The 24,107-nt window shown below is 35.9% G+C and overlaps 1 protein-coding gene across 3 annotated transcripts in view; it reads right to left on the bottom strand.

The window, feature by feature from the left end:
- Nucleotides 1-1,176: 1,176 nt before the first annotated feature.
- The window catches only part of ALDH1A1 (aldehyde dehydrogenase 1 family, member A1), a 105,142-nt gene continuing 82,211 nt past the window's right edge, over nucleotides 1,177-24,107 (bottom strand). For all 3 annotated transcript variants that reach the window (XM_011947031.1, XM_011947029.1, XM_011947032.1), the window contains 6 exons: nucleotides 19,190-19,292; nucleotides 17,400-17,584; nucleotides 12,564-12,728; nucleotides 10,354-10,511; nucleotides 6,606-6,680; nucleotides 1,177-1,786 (listed from right to left, as the gene is read on the bottom strand). In XM_011947031.1, the coding sequence (XP_011802421.1) occupies nucleotides 1,714-1,786; nucleotides 6,606-6,680; nucleotides 10,354-10,511; nucleotides 12,564-12,728; nucleotides 17,400-17,584; nucleotides 19,190-19,292 (759 nt within the window). In that variant the 3' untranslated portion in view covers nucleotides 1,177-1,713. The remainder of the gene's footprint in view (nucleotides 1,787-6,605; nucleotides 6,681-10,353; nucleotides 10,512-12,563; nucleotides 12,729-17,399; nucleotides 17,585-19,189; nucleotides 19,293-24,107) is intronic.

Below are 24,107 nucleotides of genomic sequence, written 5' to 3'. Positions count from 1 at the left end.
AGTTTTATGCAGAGAACACTTTTTCAGTTGCTCTCTTTTGATTCCCAGATCTTTCCTTAGAACTCTAAGTGTTCCATCATCGCATAGGACAGCAAGGTTTTTTTTTTTGTTTGTTTTGTTTTGTTTTTTGAGACAGGGTCCCACTCTGTCACCCAGGCTAGAGTGCAGTGGTATGATCATGGCTCACTGCAGCCTCGACCTCACAGGCTCAAGTCATCCTCCTACCTCAGTCTCTCAAGTAGGTAGGACCACAGGTATGTGCCCCTATGCCCGGCTAATGCGTGTGTGTGTGCGTGTTTTTTTTTTTAAATAAAGATGGGTTTTCGCCCATTGCCCAGACTGGTCTCAAACTCCTGGGCTCAGCTGATCCACCTGCTGTGGCCTCCCACAGTGCTGGGATTACAGGAGTGAGCCACTGTATCCAGCCCAGCATGGGTTTCTTAATGTTAATTGGTGGTAACTGAGTAGGTGAGGGAGGGAAGGCAAGGTCTCTGCTAATTTGGAAAAAAAAGGGCCCTATTAAAACTAAAAAGGTTGTAGGACTTCTCAGAACCTATCATATGCTGCCGATGTGCAATTTGAAATTCCAAGAGAGGAAAATATATTGTATATAATTTTTCCAAATGTTGTTTTCAATGGAACATGTCCCAATAAATTTTGTTGAACCTCTTTCCCTTTTATTCATTGCAAAATTGCTCACTATTAAGGTTTATACTCAGTTAAATTTCCTACCTGAGGCCATTCCCAATCCCCTCGGTTAGCCTTCATCATGGCCACTTCTGCAAGTCACTGCAAGTTTGTAAAATCCTCATTTTTAAATGACTCCTCCTTTCTGTGGTACAGGGATTGTGTCATTATTAACCACTAAATTAAAGATCTTCAGATAATGGACCACTCATTATTCACCTCTTTTCTACAACACTTAACACATCCAAAACTTTGTAGGAACTCAATAATTGCTTACTGAAGGACTGAGGCCATCTATTTCAAATAAAATGTATTGATTTCAAGAATTCTTCTGGAAAATACAACATGTTTCTTTAGGCATTTGAGAATGGGTGGATTAGACTTTTACTTTTAAATGTACCTTTATGCTCAGTTTAATACTGTTTTTAAGTGACAAGAAGAAATCACTGTAACCAAAACTTGTACTTAAAAAATTCAAAAGTAACAAGAATCATGCAAGGTTGTTTTTATTAAGCTTTATATTCAGTTTACAGCTACATATTACAGGGATTATTTCATTTGACAAGCAGACATGACATCCTAGGAAACTTTTCAAAACAGTCCAAGGACTTTATAACTACTGGGAACAGAGCAATTTACTCTGCAGTTAACATGTATGTTAAGTACTTCAAGGAGTCGCTAAGGGAAAGAAGCTAAATGCAACTGTTCCCTTTCTATAAAATGATTATCCTGGAAAAGCAGCTATAAAGAAAAATCACATAACTATGGCAAAGCTAGAGAGATCATACATCCAAATTTGTCTTTTTTATTTAGGATAGGACTTGGGGGTCACATTTCAGAAGGCAAATAATTCTTTCAGAACAAGCTACATGTCAAGTTTTCTATGGGTAGTATTAATACTAATATGATTTAGCTTATGTTTAAAAAAATCAAGAAAAGAAAAATTTTGTCTTTAAAATCTACTATATTAGTGACTGTAGGAGATGCTTAGCTATTGAAGGGCTTCTCTCCATTCTTGTATTTTCTTTATGAGTTCTTCTGAGAGATTTTCACCGTGACTGTTTTGACCTCTGTGTATTCATGGAAACCGTACTCTCCCCTAGAGAGAAGGAAAACATACCCACAAACACCGTTTAGCACAGCAGTGTAAATAAGCTATAGTTCATGTTTGGTACAAGTTTGTTCTTGTTTTACTGGCTAGGGACAATAGAAAATATTTCTTGTGTACAGAGCATCTCATATAGTAGCTAGCCAATCGTAAGCTTTCTGGTCTTACACAGATTCCCTTGTGGGGAAAATGTTCTTTAAAACTTTCATTTTAAATAATCATGTACTGTCAGTTGATTTCTCACAGAAATAGTCCCCTTTTGACATTATTCTACTTGACTTTAAAAACTCTAACTGCAGATGCAACAATGTCATCTTGGAAAAACGAAAAGAAAACAAAAAGCTCTACAACTACTCAAAAGACAATTCAACCCAACAAGAATTTTGTCATTTCTAGTTTAGATTGAAATAAGACAGACATAGGACAAGAGGAGAAGTAGCAATATATGATCACTACAAGCTCTACTCTAGTTCTACAGTTTTGCTGTAGTTTTACGGTAGAACTAGAGTAGAGCTTGTATTCACCGTGTGTGATTGTCACAGAAGTGGGAAGGGGATAGAAATTGAACACGGTTTCATGTTTAGTCTAAGGTGCCCTAACATGGCTTGAAACAAAATATTTTGCAGCAGTAGTTTCAGCAAAATCTTTTGATTCTTGGCAAAACAAAAACCTGACCTTTGTTTTTTGAAGTTTTTTTTTTTTTTTTTTTAAATTGTTTTCTTTTAAGAGGAGGAAGATGATAGATTGGTCTAAATTCAGGCCCTTGGGCTTTTTTGTAGTTCTGGGTTTTTCCCCTTTATACAACCTCCTCTATCCCCCACCATTTTCTTGTATAACTCTTAAGTTCAACCCAAATGATCAGGAATTAACCCGAGTCAATCAGTTTGGACTCTGGGACCTTGTTATCAGGTTTATGGGGACCTCCCACCAGGTTTAGAAACTGACTGATTTACCCCTTGTTGAAGAGATGACTAAAAAGACTGGGCTCAGTTATTCTCTATATTGTTTTGATGAAAGGATCAAATTACATGTATGTAAGAGTAGTCTCAAAATCATAACACTCATGCACATATAGGCTTACAAAAGAATAAGATCTTGATCCTTTTTTACCCCTCCCTTCTTGTGATATAGACAGGTATGTAGAAGACATCATTTTCTGCTGGGAAACCTAATACTCTTACACTGATTATTTTCTTGGGCAATTAAGCTTTTGAAAATACCTTTCAAAAGCTTCAGTGAGCATGTTCCTTAAAGTAATTAAAGGGCTTAGCCTCAACTGTCTGAAACCCATTAAAAGATAATATTTTAATAAGTATTTTATCTCAGGATTAGATCAATCAACCCATGACTTTCACCAATAGGTTTTCCATTGTGTTTTGGGTTACATAGACACTTGAAGCTCTCAGGAGAGTAATAAGTGGGATTATTGTCATATTCAGGCTGAAATATGTCCTGCTCCTTAGGATTCCTACGCCTATACTGTATCTACGACATAGCCCCAAATAACTGTTTGGATTTCTCTTCATCTTACTGTGTCTGTGAGTTACTGTTTGTATACTTCTAAAAGCTTCAATGTACAAATCACCTGGGACCTTATTCAAGTACTGATTCTGATTTAGTAGGTCTCGAGTGAAGCCTGAGTTGGCACTGGTAATAAGTGTTTGGAAATAATGTGACCCAATATTACAAACAAGCATACTGGCATAGAGGCCCTTTCAACCTTACATAGATTTGTTTATTGGTAATAAACTTGCAAGTGATATCAACCTATGCTTCTTCTCCAGGGTCCACACTGTTAAAAAAAAAAAAAAAAGGTACTAGTACCACATTACATCTGATTTCCTCTCTGTACCCAGGATTGAGACTGGCACTAATTAAGTAGGCACAGAAGAACTGTTTGCTGAACAGACTTGGTAAATATCCTCAAGAAAAAAAAATTCATTTGTGTTCTCACTATACAACCATTAGTTTACACTTCCTTGCTCCCCTTTTCTATGGAACAGCAGGAAAAAAATATCACGTGAAGTGCTGAGAGCCAATGAAGTTTAAAATGGCATACTAGCAAAGTCTTAAAGGATCTATGCTAACCTAAGTGAAACTGAGTACAATTACACAAAGGGAGAAATTTCTGTCTTTTAACTAATTCCAGTGCCAACACTACGGTCAGAGATGGAAAATCAAGGTTTGCATACTCTGTATCAGCTTCAAACACACTGGGGTCCACATAACACCATTTTTGGCTCTTTGAGGACGCTGTTCTCAACTGATCAATTCTGTCTTTCTATTGTTGAGGAAAATTTGTAAATTAACTCTTGGGAGTCATTTGAGGTCATCACCTGAGTAATAACTTGTAACTCTTGGAACATCTTGCAGCAAATGACTTGTTTATTAAGTTCACCAAATTTGGTTTCAGGTAGACTTTAACTATAGCATTCTCAAGTTGAATTTTCGAAGTAAAAAAAAAAAATACACACAACTTTGTCGTTTGTATTTGAAAGAAATTAGCTATACCCACGTTCTAGATTTTTAGGAAATTATTGATGGTTGATTCCTGTTTTCAGTCCTCCTCTTATTTGATTTCTTTATGCCTTCACCTTAAAGTCTGACCAAATTATGTTCAACAAAATTGACATGTTTGGTCTACTTTAGTCCTGCATTCCTTTTGATTATTTTATCTTCAATGTTCTCAGTGAAATGTGTTGTTAGATAACCAGGCCAGCAACGAACCAACTGCCCTTCAAAGAAATCCAACTTTGTTCTTACTTTTTGTACAAAGTAATTAGTTTTGCCAAGAGATTCTCCAGTAATAGAAAGAGAAGAAACTAGGGAAGGAAGAAACCCATTTGTTGAATTTGCATTTTGTGGCAGTTATGTGGCTAGGGATTTAATATTCAGTATGTCATTTAACTCTCACAAGAACTCTCATTCCATGTTAAGTGGAATGGAAACATCTCCATGAAATACGAGAAAGTAGAGGCTCAGAAGTTAGGTAGCTTGAACTGGGGTGCATGGCTGGCAAGTGGCAGAATCAGGAATCAAATTCAGCTGGTCAGACACCAGTAATGTTTTCTCAGCTACGCTATGCATTTTTGATGAGCTAATCTTTCGTTCTACCTTAGCAACATTCTAAATGTATCCATGGCTTTTCACTACTCCACTAATAAAATTTAAGCCAAATTTCTTAAGTGCAGGACTTCTTAATCTGTATCATATGTAACTCTGAAATCATGTTTTTCATCCCCATAAATCCACACCAATCAACCAAATTAACTAGCCCCTCAACATACAACATGTAATGTTCCATGCAAGAAAGCCCTCTTCTCTGCTAATTGATATCCTACACTTGCTTTCTGCCCTAGAGGAAGTTTCGTCTCTTCTGTTCAGAGAAGTTTTCTTCTCCATCAACTGCCATTAAGTTTTCAACCGCTGGATTTCCACTGGGGTCAGAACTACAGAATCTTAAGCATGGAATAGAGATTAAAAGATCTATTTGCTTCTTCCACTCTTATCCACACTCACAATCCTTGGCCTTGTCTGACAGATGAAAATAGTGATGGTTAGAGAGATGCCATCCTGACTCTTACACTCTGGTAGCGTCTAGGTTTTCTTCAATACTTTGCTCTGTACTTCAATTGTTTCTCTATCTCCATAGGATATGGAGACCCAGTGTATTACTACTTATTTCATGGTGTATGTAGGTTATTTTGCATGTCTTTTTACATATTTCCCCTGCCACCACAGTTATGTAAAGGATGGAACTCAGTGTCATGTCTCCGGGGTTCCTAGGACCTTACACATAGCAAGTGCTTAATGAATGAAAACATATTAAGAAAGTAGACTGGTCATTTTATAATTTTCCCATTTCACTGACTCCCCAGAGATATTTGTTTCCTTATAATTTTGCTGATTCATTAGAGTAGGGTACTCAACTATTTAATGCGTTTAGAAATTGAGAAAGACACATTTTTACTTGCTAATCATAAAACGAGCAAGTTTACAATCTATGTTTGATACTATAAGGTTTCTATTTTTTCTTCATAAATGTTTACATTAATACATATAAAAAGTTTTAAGAAATAAAATGACTAAAATTGCTTAGAATTAACTAAGCATATTGCCACTACTTTCTGTATTTACATATATATGTGCATTCTTAAAAAGTCTATATACCCTGGTTTCAAAAGTAATTGAAATTTCATAAATGCATTTATATATAAATATCTTAATCTAGTAGTCACTACTATAAAACATGTTTTCCTCAAATTTCATTTTAGGTTTAAATTTTAGTACTAAAAATAACTCCTTATGGTAATTAAAAATTTTAAAGTCTACATCAATAATATCTCAATAAATGGGAATCATTCCTCTTACACTGAAATTTCCTTTACATAAGTCACCTAATTTACTTATTTAAATGGGTTATTCAAATAACTACAGTGTTTACATTTACACCTTTCTTACAATCACCAATTCATAGCTTCCACCTCTTTTCTGGAAATGTTTCCCAAATGGATTACATTCATATATACAGCAAGCAATTTTAAAAGCAAGCAACATTACAATCACCAATGTAAGTTGCTTAATATAGTCCTTAAAATATAGTAGGAACTTAGTAAATTATGTTGCCTTCTGCAATCACCTTTTGCACTATGGAGTAGATCCAACATTTAATAAGCTATTTGGGGCTATGAATCTCCAGGAAAGAACAGAGGCAGGTTTTATTTAAGGTGAAAACTATGAGTTAATTCCCTGGGAATGAAAATCATTTTCATAAATGTAAATATTTATCTTAATAGAACGTTATTCTTACAGTTCTCGTCCATTTCCAGACATCTTGAATCCACCAAAGGGACACTGGGCACTTACCACGCCATAGCAATTCACCCTGCAGAGAAAGAAAAGTGCATTATAGACAACACTTAATGTGTGAAAAAAAACTCCTTTATGGCAGTTTTAGAAATGTAGAAAGCTCCTTACGAACTCCATTAATTTCAATGTAACATACTCATCTTGATATAAAAAGCAGCGTGATAAATTAGAATGCAGACATATATGGATACACACTACCTAGAAACAAATAGAATAGTGCGACTGCATATGTGGACAGCCATTTTGGTCATACATTGTGTCCCTGAGAAGTGGTAGTCTGAATTTACAAAAGATAGAATAGTCACTATGCTGTAGGGGGAAGGATATGGTTTGCTAGAAGCTAGTAGTTGTTGGATCGGTATTCATTACTGCCTATATATGGATCAGCTTGTAATTCTCTTGATGTTTCTGTACTTAACAGGCTAGAATCAATTTTCTTTTGCAACTGTAATATGTATCATATTACTCAGTTAATTTTTCCCCATTAATTGGTTAAATAAATTGCTAAACAGAGGCCTTACCAGGAGTTGGGTTTAATTATTATTTATTCCCTGTCATGTTTCATAAAGTGTTTAAAGATACTTGTATAAACAAACATAATTACATGAATGGGAGTAATTAGAGTCCAACAAAAAATTACAATAGAAGATCAAGATAGGGAAAATTAGAATGCAGTTTTGCAGACCATAAACAATATGTTTAGCTTTAAATTTACTGGTGGCCAAAGTTAGCAAAATCTAATTATGTACATGATTCTCATTATACACAAGAGAAAAACACTTTTGAAAGGAGATTTATGTTTATACTTTTCTCTCCCTTCATGCTATTTTAATAGGTGGACAACAATGTGGCTTCCAGAGCCTGAGTTAGTAGCTGGAGACTGAGGCAGGAGGATCACTTGAGCCCAAGAGTTCGAGACCAGCCTGGGGAACACAGCAAACCCTTGCCTCTACAAAAAAATTTAGAAAACCAACCAATCAATCAAACAAACAAAAAAGCCAGGGTGGCTTCCAGATAAATTGTATTATACTTTGAAGACTTTGGTCATTACTTTTATCGTGAGATTAACATTCAGATGTTTTCTTTGTTAAAACACTATCCCAGTTTCCAAAGTTCCACATTCTCACTGGACCGTAGAGTTCTTAATTATGTCTCTCATCCTGGAGGGATAATTCCTTTAATAAATTTACACTTATAAAAGGCAGTATTGTCTCAGATTTGTTTAACTGCCCTTTAAATTGCAAAATCAAATACCTACTTTGAAATTATGAGTAAAATTACTGCAACTCTGGAGTTCAATAATTTTCCTGAAAACACCAAGCAGCTATTAGGTCTGGGACAATGCCAGAAAATTATTATCTTCTAGGATATATAGTAACAAGATGGTCCCCTCTGCTTTTCCTAATAGAGGAAATTCCTGATTGGGGATTCCCAAGACCCTCAGTGGGGTGATGTCATAACAAGCTTCATCAAGCAAGCATGGAACATTCTGCTAGTCGAAAATACAAAACCTGAAATTTGTCTTTGTTAAAAAGTGCAGAGAATAAGTTTGCTCATTTTACTGTAGACTAGAAATGAAACTGTTTTTACTCTGAATTAACAGAGAACTGAGAAATGTTCACTCGGCAAAAACTTTGAGTTCAAAATGTTATCTGTCATCTGTAAGCAAGTGTTTCCTCATGTGTAAAGTGGAGATGATAATATTTAACAGGATTGTTTCAAGGTATGCGTAAGATTGCATGAAGCGTATTCCTGTTGTAGTACTTGGTATATATATCTTCAGTAAATGGCGATAATATACATACACACAGTAACTATGCTGAATTTTATTAATGCTTTTATCATAGGCAAATTCTATATTTATCACTAGCTATATTGACTATTCAAGAAGAACTTGCTGAATTTTATTTAAGAGTCTCCCATTAGGCCCACTTCTTATTGCTGTTACAATGGCAATTAAATTGCCACATGAGTTTTGGAGGAGAAATTCAAACTATAGCATTGATATAATTTGTGTTAATGTACACCCTCCCCTGCCCCAAATCTGTTTATACATTTTTAAAGCCCCCGAGATTATTCTAACGAACAGCCAGGGCTGAGAACCACAGCCTTAGAATATTGTATAGGTCCAGGCCAGCATGGTGGCTCAGGCCTGTAATCCTAGCCCTTTGGGAGGCCAAGGCGGGTGGATCACTTGAGGTCAGGAGTTCGAGACCAGCCTGGTCAACATGGTGAAACCCCATCTCTACTAAAAAAAGAATAAAGCAAAATACAAAGATTAGCTGGGTTTGGTGGTGCATGTCTGTAGTCCCAGCTACATGGGAGGCTGAGGCAGGAGAATCACTTGAACCCAGGAGGCAGAGGTTGCAGTGACCCAATATCACACCACTGCACTCCAGCCTGGGTGACAGAGTGAGACTCCATCAAATAAATAAATAAATAAATAAATAGATAAATAGAGAAAGAGAAAGAGAGAGAAAGAGAGAAGGAGAGAGAAAGAGAGAGAGAACGAAAGAAAGAAAGAAAGAAAGAGAGAGAAAGAAAAGAAAGAAAGAAGGAAAGAAAGAGAGAAAGAAAGAAAAAGAAGAAGGAAAGAAAGAAAGGGAAAGAAAGAAAGAAAAAGAAGAAGGAAAGAAAGAAAGAAAGAAAGGGAAAGAAAGAAAGAAAAGAGAGAAAGAAAAATACTGCATAGGTCTGATCTAGGTGTGACTTAGTGTTGGGAAGGAAAATAACCTTGGACTATTGCCAGGACTGAGGGGCCAAAATGAGGCTAATGGGGCCAAAGTGACCAAAGACAGCCTAGAGACTGATGGTTGAGTACAGAATGCAACAGTTTGAGAGGCATAGACTTCATGTTTATATCCTCTTGCTTAAAGTATAAAAATAAGAGATATAGACTAAGTCAAAAATGGGAGAGGGAGGGGATCTTCAAAATTCAATTTTTTAAAAATAACTTCAATTATCTGTAATAATCCTAGAGTAAGAAGGCTGATATAAGAATTAAATATTTGCATATACAAGGGTACCAAGTAAGTATTGTTTATTGGTTAAACAGAACTTATTCTTTTACCTCCCTGTATACAGCATAGTACCAAGTGCCCAGAAATTACTTAGCAGTTCTTATATTGTGTTAACCAAACATCAATACAATATTTTTGGTAAGCAATTTCAAGAAGCTAGATAAAGTTAAAGAAAATATCCTCCCTAAAGTTCTTCCAATAAAGTTTTTTTTTTTCTTTTTCTTTTTTTTTTTTTGAGACAGAGTTTTGCTCTTGTTGCCGAGGCTAGAGTACAATACAATGGTATGATCACTGCTCACTGCAACCACAACCTCCGCCTCCCGGGCTCAAGAAATTCTCCTGCCTCATCCTCCACGTAGCTGGGATTACAGGTACCACACCCAGCTACTTTTTGTTTTTTTTTAGTAGACATGGTGTTTCACCATGTTGGCCAGGCTGGTCTCAAACTCCTGACCTCAGGTGATCCACCCGCCTCAGTCTCCCAAACTGCTGGGATTACAGACGTGAGCCACCGCGCCCAGCCTGTTGTTTGTTTTTCAAGGCAGCAACTGCTTTTCTAGAGAAGGATAGGTAATTCCAAATGAAAAATCCAAGTCTGAAAAGGTTCAAGGTAGTGATCTGTTAATGTGGTTATTACTGAAAAGACTACATTACTTAGGTTGGACTTACCACACTGTTCCTGCCTGCAGAGCAGAGGAGATTGTTACGGCTTTATCAATGTCTTTGGTAAAGACTCCTGCTGATAAGCCATAGAAAGTATTGTTTGCTCTTTTGATCACATCATCTAAAGATTTAAACTTCATGATTTGCTGCACTGGTCCAAAAATCTATACCACAAGAAATAAATAAGTAAAAATAATAGGTTAAAATGAAAAATGATATTGTAGATTTTTTTTCCTGTACACTATCCTAAATTGATTAAGATTTTGTTGCTCATCTCAAACCTATGTGTGAGAATCCAAATAGTTAACTGTAAAAATGGTAGGTGAAAACAGATAGTTAACTTTCAGTTTAACTATCAGTTGTTAAATTTCCTTTGGAAGAAGAAAGGGTACAAATAATTAAGGCAATATTAAGTTTCTAGATGTTGGAATTAAGCTTTCAAGAACTTATGATTGTGCAACAAATCATTAACTTCAGAATTTCTTTTTCACTTGGGAGTATTTTAAATTCACTCTCTAGTTTTTCTTATCTTCCAAGTCACTACATATAATTACAAGCCCCAGAAAGCAATCTACTGGATAAATGAATAGGCAATGATTGATAATAATAATGCTTTAAACACCTGTATGCCACTGGTAAAATATTAACTATTCTACTATACTCAGTAGAATAATTACTAATTACTTTTCATAATTAGCCAAGTTAGGTAAACATCATGAATTTCTAGTCTACTCTGTAGCAAAGTCTTAGGCAACTTAAATATATTAAACAGAATTGTTCATTACTGCAAGAGCTTATACATTCTAACCCATCCTATTCTCATCAAAGCAGGAGTTCATTGGTAATGGCTATAACTGCAGGACAGAAAACAAAAATCACAATTTGCTTACTCTAGCCTAAATTACTCTTTTGCTTTCACTAAGTCCCTGGTTACTGCAGCCCAAAATCAATTCACCCTGTATCTCAGCCTCAGGTAGAAGAAAAACAATTGGATTTTCTCTTTAAAATTAAGCTCCTGTATTTCCATATGGAAAAAATGTTTCCATATAGCTCCTGTATTTGATCTATTAAGATCAAATAAAGACTCCTCTGAAATTACCAGAATGTTCTGGGAAATGTGAATGAAGGGAGACAAAAATCAGAAATGACAAATGGTTTTCTGGTGTTCACCACTGATTTAAGTGTCAGAAGGGAGGGGCTACTGTTCAATAGAGGTTGAGTGCAAATCTTAATTGCACATTATAAATTGAATCATATTTGAATGTAGGAACCATATACACAGCTGCTACTCTAACAAATGTGTTCATATTTTACATAATTTTAATTGAACACAGCACATAGCTCCAGGCTCCTACTTTGAAGTAGCAAGCTAGCTGTTCTCCTATATATTAATCTATTATAGGAACACAATAAATGTTTCCTTAATTGAAGATTGTTTTCCACCTCTTATCTGGTGTTAATCAAGATATGCAAGAATGAAAGGACCAAGAGCACATAGAAGGTAGGGAGTGATAGAGGAGACAAATGCTGTTTTCAAATACGTGGATGGCTGTTATGTAGAAAAAGGCTATAGGGCAAACATGGAACCAGAAAGTAGAACCTATATAATTATCTCTTTTGTGGTGAGAACACTTAAAATTGACTCTCTAGCAATATTCAAGTGTACAATACATTGTTATTAATTACAGTCAGGATATTTATGATAACTCTCTTGAACTTATTCCTCCTAATTGAAATTTTGAATCCTTTGACCAACATTTCCCAACCCTCATCCTCCACTCCCTCAAGCCTCTGGTAACCACCATTCCAATCTCTGCTTCTATGAGTTCTACTCTTTGAGATCCCTCATATAAGTGAGATAATGCAGTATTTGTCCTTTGACGCCTGTCATATTTCATGGAGTATAAATTTTCCAGGTTGTTGCTGCAAATGACAGGATTCTTTTTCATTTTTTTTAAAGTTGTGAATGCAGCACCTAAAAATTGTTAAGCATTCAGAACTGTGTTGGCTGGACAATTGTGGCTGGCCCCATGGATCCCTTAGTATTTTTTAGTCTCTATCACAAATAACTTAAATCTCTATCAAGAACAGAATAAAGAGTAACATTGACAGAGAAAGATGTTCCAAAGTGCTGGGAATTTTAAACGGACACTTGTATACACACATACAGACGAAACATGGCAACGAAAAGAACAGAACAGAATGAAACCATTTACCTCCTCTTTGGCAATGCGCATCTCATCTGTAACATTAGAGAACACTGTGGGCTGGACAAAGTAGCCTTTATTCCCCCACGGGCCTCCTCCACATTCCAGTTTGGCCCCTTCTTTCTTCCCACTCTCAATGAGGTCAAGTATTTTATCATATTGTTCCTTGTCAATCTATTTGAAAAATATCACATGAAAAGAAAAAACGTAGTCACTTGTAAAGATAACACATTACTGGGCCTGTTAACAAAGGCTTCAAAATGCTAAAATATTGCAATTAAACCAGATATTGAATCAAAACAGCTAACAGAGGCTCAGATTCATTCTTTGGATACATTTTCTTCTCATGACTTTTTAGGGAAAAATCTCTTAAAGATAGATATTTGTATTTAACATTTGTTTTATAGTTATATAGGAAAAGCATTCAGCACTGCAAACACATAAAAACTTTTTACACAATCATCATTTATTCTCTCTGGTAGAAATGCCTGTTAATCTGAATACATTTACCTGGAAACTATTGTCCTGGCTGAAATGAAAGGAGGGAAAAGAGAAAAAGAGAACTTTGATACTGGGTTTAATTAGATCTGTTGGGAAACAGATGCTTTAAGACTGTTCTTAGAAGATTCTCGAGCCTCTCTTTGATCTCCCCATTTCTGAATCACCCCGTCTGACCTGTCTGATGTCCTTGGAGATCCCATTCTGACCATAGTCTGGGCACCCTTCCCAGTTCTGGTCCCACTGGGACAGTAGGTAGGTTTGCTTCGAATTCTGGCCTGTCCTGAATGTCACCATCCTGCTTTATTAAATGAGCCACATCTAAATAGATGCCAGGTATTACAGAAGTTAAATGGTCTTTATTTAAACACTATTTTAAAAAGGAAAATAAATGAGTTCAGAGTTGTGGTTGTGAACTCCAGGAACACATACCTTTCCTTCAAGCACTGAAATCAGGGGCTAATTTTTGTCTCAATTTCTATTTTGTGATGTTGAATGACTGGGTGACTCTTGGATTCCAAGTCACTGCTGAGGGCTGCCTATCTCAGGTGTAGCAGGGGTTAAGGATTAAAGGAAAAACAGGAGATCTAGGAGCTAAGATGGGTTGGAGGGTGGAAGCTCTTGTAGGTTTAACTTCCCACTACTTGAAAATTTTATGTTTCACTTTCTCTGATTCTGCAAATCTTCTCTATCTTCCAAAGCCAAGAAAAGGCTTCCATAAAGTTATTTCTAATTGGACACAGTCCAGCCCCCATATCTAACTAGATTAAGCACTGTTTGAAACTAGAAACTATTTTCTAAAATTTGGCACAATATTTGGTACAATGTTGCTCAATGGTCTTTAGTGCAATACTTAATATAATATCCCAGAAGGAAAATATTCGTTCATTTCTAGCAGATTAAGGAACTTGTAGTGTTAAGAAGAAATATTTAAATTACTATATAGGTTGAATAGTAGCAGAATAAGGGGTGGGGTGAGATAAATTCTGCCTGGGTAAGATATTCTAGTTTCTCAATAAATAGTCAAGGGTCCATGTACCTCCACATAAAGCTTTCTGTCTTATTAGAACATATTAATCTGACTATGTCCTCAACATCATGATATTTGGTTTTTATTTCAAGATATATTTCCCAAGTCATCATGTTTTCCTGCCTGTGACCACATTGAATAACCAGTGCCAGTCCAATCCCTGCATACATACTGGAGAAAAGGGCTGAAAAGACTTATTTGTTGGAAAACTTAGATGGTCACTAACTTATAAAACTACAGGCCTTCACACTTCCGTGCCTTGCTAGTGACAATGTGGTCCTACAACCAGCAGCTGTGGCATCATTTGGTAGCCAAATGTGCTTCTTTGACCCCACCTCAGATCTACTGAATCCCCAGGCACAGGAAAGACTGAGGAACACTGTGATGGAGCTTGGGACTACAAACAAAAAATTAAGCTCTACTTAGGGACTGGTCAGTTTTATCTGGCTAATTTTGATTCACCACAAATACAGACTTTCTTCAGAAGGCATCAGATTGACGATATATAAACTTGACCTTCTTTCTGGACACCAGGGACTGTTCAATAATGCTAGGATGTAGCTGGGGCTCTTTTATGTGTGGGCCATTGGCCTATGGGCTAGTTTATGAAATGTAATAGGTAGGTCATGATATTGTAGCAGTCTCAAAGGAAATATTTTAATGTGTTTCAATGGGTAAATTCTTTAATTCCTTAGGCTTAATGGGTTAAAGAAGATGAATTGGGAAAAAGCACTTAGATGTTCTAAAATTATTCAGAAACCATGTATCAACAAAAGCAATGAATAGATATAGAAGTCATTGATCTGTATGATAATTGTCACCATAGGTATAAATGGAAGCATGTAATTTTTATTTATTTACTAGACATTTGAGCATGTGGACCAGGCACTCTGATGGATGCATTTTATAGATTATCCAATTGCACTGCAGAAGATTGAGGTTTCTATGCCCGTTCTACACATAAGACAATCGTTTCAGGGACGTTGGATTTTAAATCCAGCCTGTAACTCAAAAGTCCATCTTTCCACATTATTATAAGGTGCTATTCTGTGATAATTTTAATACAGTTTATGTGGATATCACAATTTCTTTTTCAAATGAAAATACTAATTTTTCCAAGTTTAAGACAATACTTTTTTTTCTACAAAATCAAATAGGAAAATCACTTGAAATATGAAAAAATATACACACATGAATGCACAGATATAATACAAATATACAAAGTATACATATGTATTTTGTAATTGCTCTAACCCCCAAATACTTTAAGTTTGTAATCTTCAAATTTTTTTAACTTTAATTTTTTTCCCCAAAACAAATTTCTTTGACCATTATTTTTTCTATAACCGTTTTGATGCTATATTTAATGAGGAAGATTGTATAATTGTATTTAAAAGCCTCAGTTCGCTCAACCACCCCTGGATGAGGCAATAGGCTAAAGCTTAGTGAATGAGTTTGCATAAGTTCTTTCTCCTAACAACAGATGAATATTTAATGGTAAAGGAGCCCAGAGCTTTTTAGTCTTGTTTCTCCAAATTCTAACATACCTACTTATCCTACTGACTCAATGCAACTTGTGATAAAAATTTATTCATTTATAGAAACTAAATTCTTACATTAATCAGATCACTGGATTCTATTCATTTATAGAAACTAAATTCTTATATTAATCAGATCACTGGATTATTTACTTTAGAATCTTACAAATAGGCATTTTTAAGTCTCTTTTAATTTCCTTAGCTTAAAACCAATGAGGTCTTCCAGCTCAATTTTTGAGTCTTTGGTTGAATTGTGAAGATGTCCTAATGGAGGAAAGTACTGCCCAACAATTAGGTATCTTAGGTATTCTCTCTTCTCTTCAGATCTATCTGTTTAATCAATCATCTACCAATCCACCAATAAAACAAGAAAAGTGCTTCACTTTTAGATAGATAAATAGATATTTAGAGAAAAAAATAATCACAAGAAAAAACTTAGAATTCCATCCTCTTTTGAAATGGGAGACCAAGTCAAAATTGATTTGAAGACGTCTCTTGGCATCCATATACCAAATATGAAAAAAAGGCAACTACTTTTACATACTCACTAAACTCAAAGACAAATACAAAATATAATGGGATTAAGATAAAACAAAGTATTACCTCACTTGCCAGTTCTTTTAGGGCTTTTAGATTTCAATATGTAGCACTGCCTAAGTCCTAAGATTTTCGTAGTTGGATGTCTTGAGATGAACAGGAAAATCCAAGACTGTGCAACTTACTTAGACTGTAAACTCCATGAGGTCCGGGATCAAGTCCTCTTTGTTCCTTTTGGCATTGCGAGGTACCTATCTCAAGTTTTAGCTGATAGCAACATTCACTAACTTTTAGTTAATTGAATTTACTTTTGGCTTAGTGAATGAGTCAAGAATAGTGTTTGGTTTCAAATTAACAGCACGCAACAGCATAACACCTTTATTGTGAAAGAATAGAGCCTCTAAGCTTAATGTCTAGACTCCAGAGCAGGACTTCTCGGCAGTAGTCCTGTTGGAGCTTTGGGCCAGATAATTCTTTGTCATGGGGCTGTCCTGTACATGCAGGATGTTTAGCAGCATCTCTGGCCTCTACTCACTAGATCCCTGTAGAGCCATCCCTTCTCACCAAGGTAATGACAACTTAAAATGTCCCTAAACATTGCCAAATGTTCCCTGGGCAAGGGAGCAAAATTGCCCCTAGTTTAGAATCACTGCTCTAGAACAAGACCCCAAAGGGCAGGAAGAAATTCACAACCAAAGATCCAGAAGCTTAAACAAACAAAGAAAACTGAGTGCCTAGGGGAATAATTGGGCTTTAACAACTGAAATAAAGTTTGCCACAAAGGAAACTCAGGACCTTTTAGGACCCCATACTGCCATTAGGGACTCAGAGTAACTGATGACTTGCAGAGGATTTAGGATGGCAGCTGAGATGAAGGATTGAGGAGGAAAAAACGGTAGGAAGGTATAAGAACTTCAAAGCGGACAGAAAACTGTATATAGGAATCAAGAGGTGTGCAGATTGAGGAAAGTAAAAAAATTAGAACATTTGTTATTTTTCCTCATGTATTTAATTCCCAGCATGACTGGTAAACTGTTTCTAGGATGAAAACTGGGCAACACAAAAACAGGATGGTTCCATTATCATTGGGAGTTAGATTGCTTTTAATCACCAAACTGGCACAGCATTGTTACCTAGGAAGGTGTGCAGATAGGAAGTAATCTTATTCAATAAAGTCTAGGTCTACAGAGGATACTTTATTCCTGTGCCCTGAAAATGCTATCCTTTCTATTTTATACTTACCTGAGGGCCTTGAGTGACTCCTGGGGTCAGAGGATTTCCAAGGATATACTTCTTAGCCCGCTCAACACTCCTTCGAACAAACTCATCATAAATTGATTCTTCCACAAAAATCCTGGATGCGGCTATACAACACTGGCCCTGGTGGTAGAATACCCCATGGTGTGCAAATTCAACAGCATTGTCCACTGCAAAGAAGACATTCACATTAAAGATATACTTTCTAAAAATTATGTATTGTATATATTGCTCAGACGCACATGGAGATAAAGAAAAATTATAAGTGGTAGAGTCAGACATGGGTTCCATATAGTTTGCCTCCTACCAGCCAGGTGGCAAATTAATCTTTCTGATCCTCCATTTACCATGGAAAAAAGAGCAACATACAGAATCTGAAAAAATAGTGGTTACTATTACAACTTTAATATGGACATCACTAAGAATGTAGATTTCATCAGGAGATCAAATCTCATTGGAAATGATTTATATAAATATCTCCACTTATACAATTAGATGACTGAGATTATTTCTTTCAGGCCCCAGATTTTAAACAGATAATAAATAAACCTGACATTTCTATTGAATTAAATAATTTCAAAAGATTCTTAAATACTCTACTCAATAGAGTGCCATGTGATCTTTGTGGGAAAGAAAAACAAAATAAAAATAACTAAAAAATAGCAAAAAACACTAAACTTAGAATCACTCACTCACCTTTTGATTTTATTCTAGCAAAGACATTTTCAAAATTTATCTAAAGTATACTGTATTATTTCATATGTGCCTATAAACTCTTATTTATTTTAGGTGATAAAAGGTGCATTAAAAGGAAGAAATAGGTTGCTTCATTAGTAGACTCTAAACAAGAATAAAATTTTCTTTGTATTTTAATTTTCTAAATGCTGAAGATTCAATTCAATGTTATAGCAACTGGTTATTATTATTATTTATTTTGTGAACTAATTACATCTGCTTAAATTGTAGCAGAAGCAGTTTACAGACAGTCTTAGTAAAATTAGAAACTGTCATGTTTATAGACTATTTCATAATGTAGTATGTTCTAAAATACTTCAATTAAGATCAAAACAGCAACATAGGCTAATTCCATGAACCACTTGTACTTACAGCCTCAAACAGATTATGCAGTTGTGAAAGTAAAAAGAATGTTTGACCATGCATTTCTCCTAATTAACTTCTATTTAGGAAATAATTGGGAGATTCTACTTGGTAATATAATCAGAATGAACCTAAAATATTATATAGTGGAGTTACATCAAATTTGTAGGTTTAATATACATAAACTTCACTATACTTACTAGAAAAAATATTTAAATTTTAGGTATAATTTTCTTCTCGTCATTTCATTTAATGAGTGTATGACCCAGAGTGAAGGGAGAGGGCAAATGTGAAACTGCTATCTTCTCAGTTGGTTTCAATCCAAGTCCCATTCTGAAGTATGTCATTAACTCAATGAAATGTTAATAACCACTGATACAGGATTTTAAAAATACACGATGGCACTTAAATGCAAAATGTTTACATTATCTAGGGTTCAGCTGAGGAAATAGCAATCTATTCTAAACCAGGAAGACATTATGCCTATTATCTATGTGTTATAACTTTAGGATGATTTAAGAGATTTTCAAGAGTAATTCTGGACTCTAATTCCTTACACTTTGATGTTAGAAGCAAACGCTTTTTTTTTTTTTTTTGAAAGTTCAAGTTCACTTTTGGCATTATCAGACACCAAAAACGATGAAGGATGAAAAGTTAACAAAGTGGCTTCTACTCACAGTCAGCATCAGCTAACACAATGCAAGGGCTCTTTCCTCCGAGCTCCAGGGTCACCCTCTTCAGGTTGCTTTTCCCAGCAGCTTCTTTGATCAACTTGCCGACCTGAAAGGGAGCATTACAAAGGAGGAGGCTTACCCTGCTCTCATGAACACAGGTTCATTTAGCATTCTAAATTTATGTGATGTTTGTGCCACGGTAAAATTTCATTTGGGAGAAACACCAAATGGCATTTTTTTTTTTTTTTTTTGGGACAGAGTCTCACACTGTCACCAGGGCTGCAGTGCAGTGGTGCGATCTTGGCTCACTGCAACCTCCGCCTCCCGGGTTCAAGCGATTCTCTGGGAAAATGGCATTTTTAAAGATTGGGCACTTTAGATATAAAAAGGTCCCTCATCCAAGCATATAGACATAAAAGGAATCAGAAAAATGCTGATTTTTCTTCAGCAGCAAGAAAGCAGAGATATAGAACATAAGTCATATTGATGGCTACACAGGTACATAGATTATTTTTAATTTTAATCAGAATTTCATCTCTCTACAGATTGACCAGACTTATCACGAACCAGTCGCAACTTAGCTGTTTCATTTTTTAATCTCTCTTCTGGCATCCAGATAACTCTATCCAGTCAAACTGACATATTCACTACCTCTCAAATCTCATCCTTCTTTTCATTATTTGTCCACCCCAACTTGGACTGCCTCAAGTTCTATTCTTCTTAGGGGTCCAGCTCATATCTTAGCTTCTCCTTAAATCCTTCTCTGATGACACTAGGTCAGACACTAGAAGAAAAGACACGACCATTTCTTTTCCTAGTCTCCCAAATACCCTTATGAAGGTTCCTTCAGAGTCTGATTCAGATTGTATCATTTGTATAGAAATACATTTCCCAAATAGATGAACTCCATGGTAGCAGTAACAATAACGTATCACTGCATGCCTCTCCTCATTAGTATCTATGACAGAAGGCTCATTTAACTGTGGATTGACAGTCTCTCTCGTTCTTTCTTTCTGTGTCTTCCCACCCAAAACACACACCTTTGAACAGTGGAACTGGATGAAAGAAATGGGATCTGTGCAGCTACTTCAGTTAGCTGGAAACCTACAGTTCTGGTTTTTTCTTTAATGCTAGTTTGCTCTTTTCAGAGGAAGACTGTTTTCAATTATTTTTTCCTTTGTGGATCACTTCCCATCAAGATTATTTACTATAGTTGTTTCTGGTTTTTCTATCTCTAAAAACTTGGCTGATTCTACAATTATTTCTTTTTTATTATTTGTATGGCAGCCTTAATCCACTAACATCTTCTTTCCCTTTCTTTTTTAAAGGAAATTCACTATTTTGCTTCTTTTATTTTCTAAATTTCTTTTTTTTACTCCTCATGTCAGATTTTAATAAAAAATTTCTATCCCAACTGAACAAGAGAGAAATCGATGTTTAGTGAGTGTTTAGATTTTATGTGGTTACTGAACTAACTGCTACTGTGCATTACAGAATAGGGAATTAATATGCTAATGTTTTCATCTCATTTAAATATTTTATGTTTCTAAATCAAACCCCTAAAAGTAGATTAATAAAAACTAAACCAAAAGGAGATTTGCACTAGGGAAATCCTGTCTGAAATTTCTCTTACATGCCATTCCACAATACACTTCTTATGACCACTTTCAGAAACTGAATTTTCATTTAAGGTGTTAAATAGTTTTTAATTTTGTAGATAAAAAACTTACTTGCCCATCACCCTTTAATTTCTCCAAATTCTTTCTGAATTTTTTATTTGTTTAATTTAGGTTTACTGGAGAAACTCCATTAAAGTAGATAACTTTTGTCTTGGAGAAGGGAATAAAATCAGAGATATTTTTGTAAAAGCAACAGACGTCAAAAGAACTAGCATAAAGAATGGTTAGAAGTATTAATGAGAAAGAAAGGCTATGCTTTTGCTTGGCACAAGTTTAGATGGCAAATAGAAGGCTTGAGTTTTCCCAAAAGTCTAGCTAAAGTCAAAACAAGGAGACATTAATTTTTATCTCATGATTTCATTCCCTTATGTTTCATTCCCTTACATTCATCATTTTTCTCAAAGGAGTATGCAATGAAGAAAAGATAAGAACTATTAAGACTATGGATAAACAGTGTATTCCATGATACTGTGGCATTGCCATGTGGAGCAGAAGTAGCAAATGCTTATGAAAATGGTCTAACTTATTATGTCTTGCACAATGTGGGTAGAGTTCTATTTTATATGAACATAATGGGACATTGTAGTGGCTCACGCCTGTAATCTCAGCACTTTGGGAGGCTGAGGTGGGCAGATCATGAGATCAGGAGATCGAGAACATCCTGGCTAACATCCTGAAACTCTGTCTCTACTAAAAGTACAAAAAATTAGCCGGGCGTGGTGGTGGGCATCTGCAGTCCCAGCTGCTCAGGAGGCTGAGGCTGAGGCAGGAGAATGGCATGAACCTGGGGGGTAGAGCTTGCAGTGAGCCGAGATTGTGCCACTGCACTCCAGCCTGGGCAACAGAGCAAGACTCCGTCTCAAAAAAAAAAATTCATACCTTGCCAAAAGTGTTGTTAGAATGGTGGTCACTGTTACAATGAACACAAAGGATACAATCTATTGTTTGCCTTGTTTGCCTCTTTCATGACATTTATCAAGTTCCTTAATAGCTGCCAAGCAACAAATGTGAAGTTAAAAGAAAATCCAGAAAGAAGTTCCAGGGAGTGTGGAACTAAGTTACAGGAGTTGGAAGTAAGATGGGTTTTTCTGTGTGGTTCCTAAAATTGTGTTATTCACATTTAATTCTTTAATACTTATTTAGAATTTCTTACTGTGATGGTTTCTGGAGATAACCATGAATAAGACTGTCTTTGAGGATAATCAGCGAGAGAGAGAGAGATACGTAATAAGGCAATGAGCATGCACTGTTATTATATGTGGTGAACAATGGGAACTCAGATGGGGTGTTTTAAAATTTAGGCTGCTCTGCTCTTGGAACTGTAGAGGCAAGGAGAAAGCCAGAGAGGGAACGTGTGCGAGCAAGTTTAGAGTAGGTTATGGCCAAGTATGAACTAAAAGCAGGGGGGAATGAAAAGATATATGGAATAATCGGGAAGAGATGGGGCAGAGTGGCAGAGATGGAGAAAAAGAAATATTCGAACTGGAAGCTTTTTTCTCACACTGTGTAAACTAGTGTGAGAAATTAAAAAGTATGGGAGGAAAGTGGAAATATGACATGTACTGAGTTCTCAGTAGGGTGATAAATGTTTTACTCATTAGCTCATTTAATTTTATTCTGTACAACTCAGTAAGGTTGATCTCATCTCCATTTTACAAATGAAGAAACTCAAATTTAGTAAGGCTACTTAACTTTTTAAAGACACACTGCTAGAAGGGGTAGAGTCAGAATTTAAACCAAGATATTTTCTAGATTTTTAATCTCCAGGGATTTTTTTAAGGTAGGTAAAGTGCTCCCCCAACGTTATAGGGGACCATGGATGAGCAAAGACAAACTGATGCTGAAGATGAGATCAGCAAACAGTAGCTCCTGGTCCAGATGACCTGGAGAACGAGTAGGCATAGGATCTAGACCAGGGTTGTTCAATCTTTTGGCTTCCCTGGGCCACACTGGAAGAAGAATTGTCTTGGGCCACACATAAAATACACTAACAGTAAAGATAGCTGATGAGAATGAAAAAAAAATGTGTTGGGCCACATTCAAAGCCATTCCTGGCCATGGGTTAGACAGGCTTGATCCAGACCTCAACAGGTACATGGATTCCCTATTGGGGAGGATCTAGAATTCTAGGCTGAGGAATTTTCACCTTTATTCCTCTGGTATGATTTCAACCTGTGGTGTCACCAGTTTTAAATGTATTGCCATGTCTTGAACATTCCCATTTGTTTTGTCTACAATAAATCTTGAATGTGGGGTTTGCTTTTCCCTATCTCAATTAGGGACTTACAGAATGTGAACTTTTTCTACTCTATGTCTGTGAAAAACAAAGAAGACATATATATATTTATTTACTTCATTTTAAAAAGATCAAGAAAAATAAAGTTTGATTTTCTACCATTTCTGTTTGCATGTAAATTTGCCTTTATATTGGAGTAAATAATTAAGATTATAAAATAATCAAATTATGCTCACCACACTATCTGGAATGTCTTTTTTGCTTCTCAACTTCCAGGAAGTTAAAAAAGTAACAGTTCCTCAAAACCCAGAGCTAGTTCTAGTACCCATTTGGACATCATCATTCCTTCCTGTGAACCTTTTTACAGCACTTTGTACATACCTTAGTACCTTATCACACCCTGCCTTGTCTCTTGTTGTCAGCAGCTTTCTAAGATGGAGTGAAGCTCACTCTTCACTGTCTATACTGTGTACCAATGAACAGCTTACATTATTTTTTGCATTGAGCATCTAACAAAGTCACATAATCTAATAGAATGATTCAAGAATTTTTTTTTTCATGGTACAGTATGCTTCCACTGCTTTCTTTTGCTTAGGATAGAACACCATGAATAAATGGGGATCTATTTCCCCAAACTTCACCTTCTAGTCTGCCCTCCCTCCTGCCCGCCACTTCTCCTTTGTGGCTGGGGTCTTTTTCTTTCACCTTTAGGATGGTCAAGTTCAAGTCAGAGAGGCAGAAAAGTTAGCCTAGGCTAAGGTACCACTGAGGGAAGCTGAGTTTCTGGCTCTCTTTCAGAATGTCCAGGAGAAAGACACCTCCAAATGAGGTGCAAAGGGTGAGGCTCTACTATTTAATTTTCATAATCTACAGGATAAAATCATATTCATTCATACAAATCACTATGGCCTAATTTTCTATTATAAATCTTCCTAATAATATGACAAGGTCTCAGCAGCCATATTTCTCATCAGAGAAAGTAATGAACATACTAAAAACAGTTTAC

This window comes from Colobus angolensis, unplaced genomic scaffold (assembly GCF_000951035.1).
Source record: "Colobus angolensis palliatus isolate OR3802 unplaced genomic scaffold, Cang.pa_1.0 Scaffold257, whole genome shotgun sequence".
Taxonomy (NCBI): domain Eukaryota; kingdom Metazoa; phylum Chordata; class Mammalia; order Primates; family Cercopithecidae; genus Colobus; species Colobus angolensis.
Note: the sequence above shows the minus strand (reverse complement) of the source record. Positions and strands in the feature narration are given on the sequence as shown.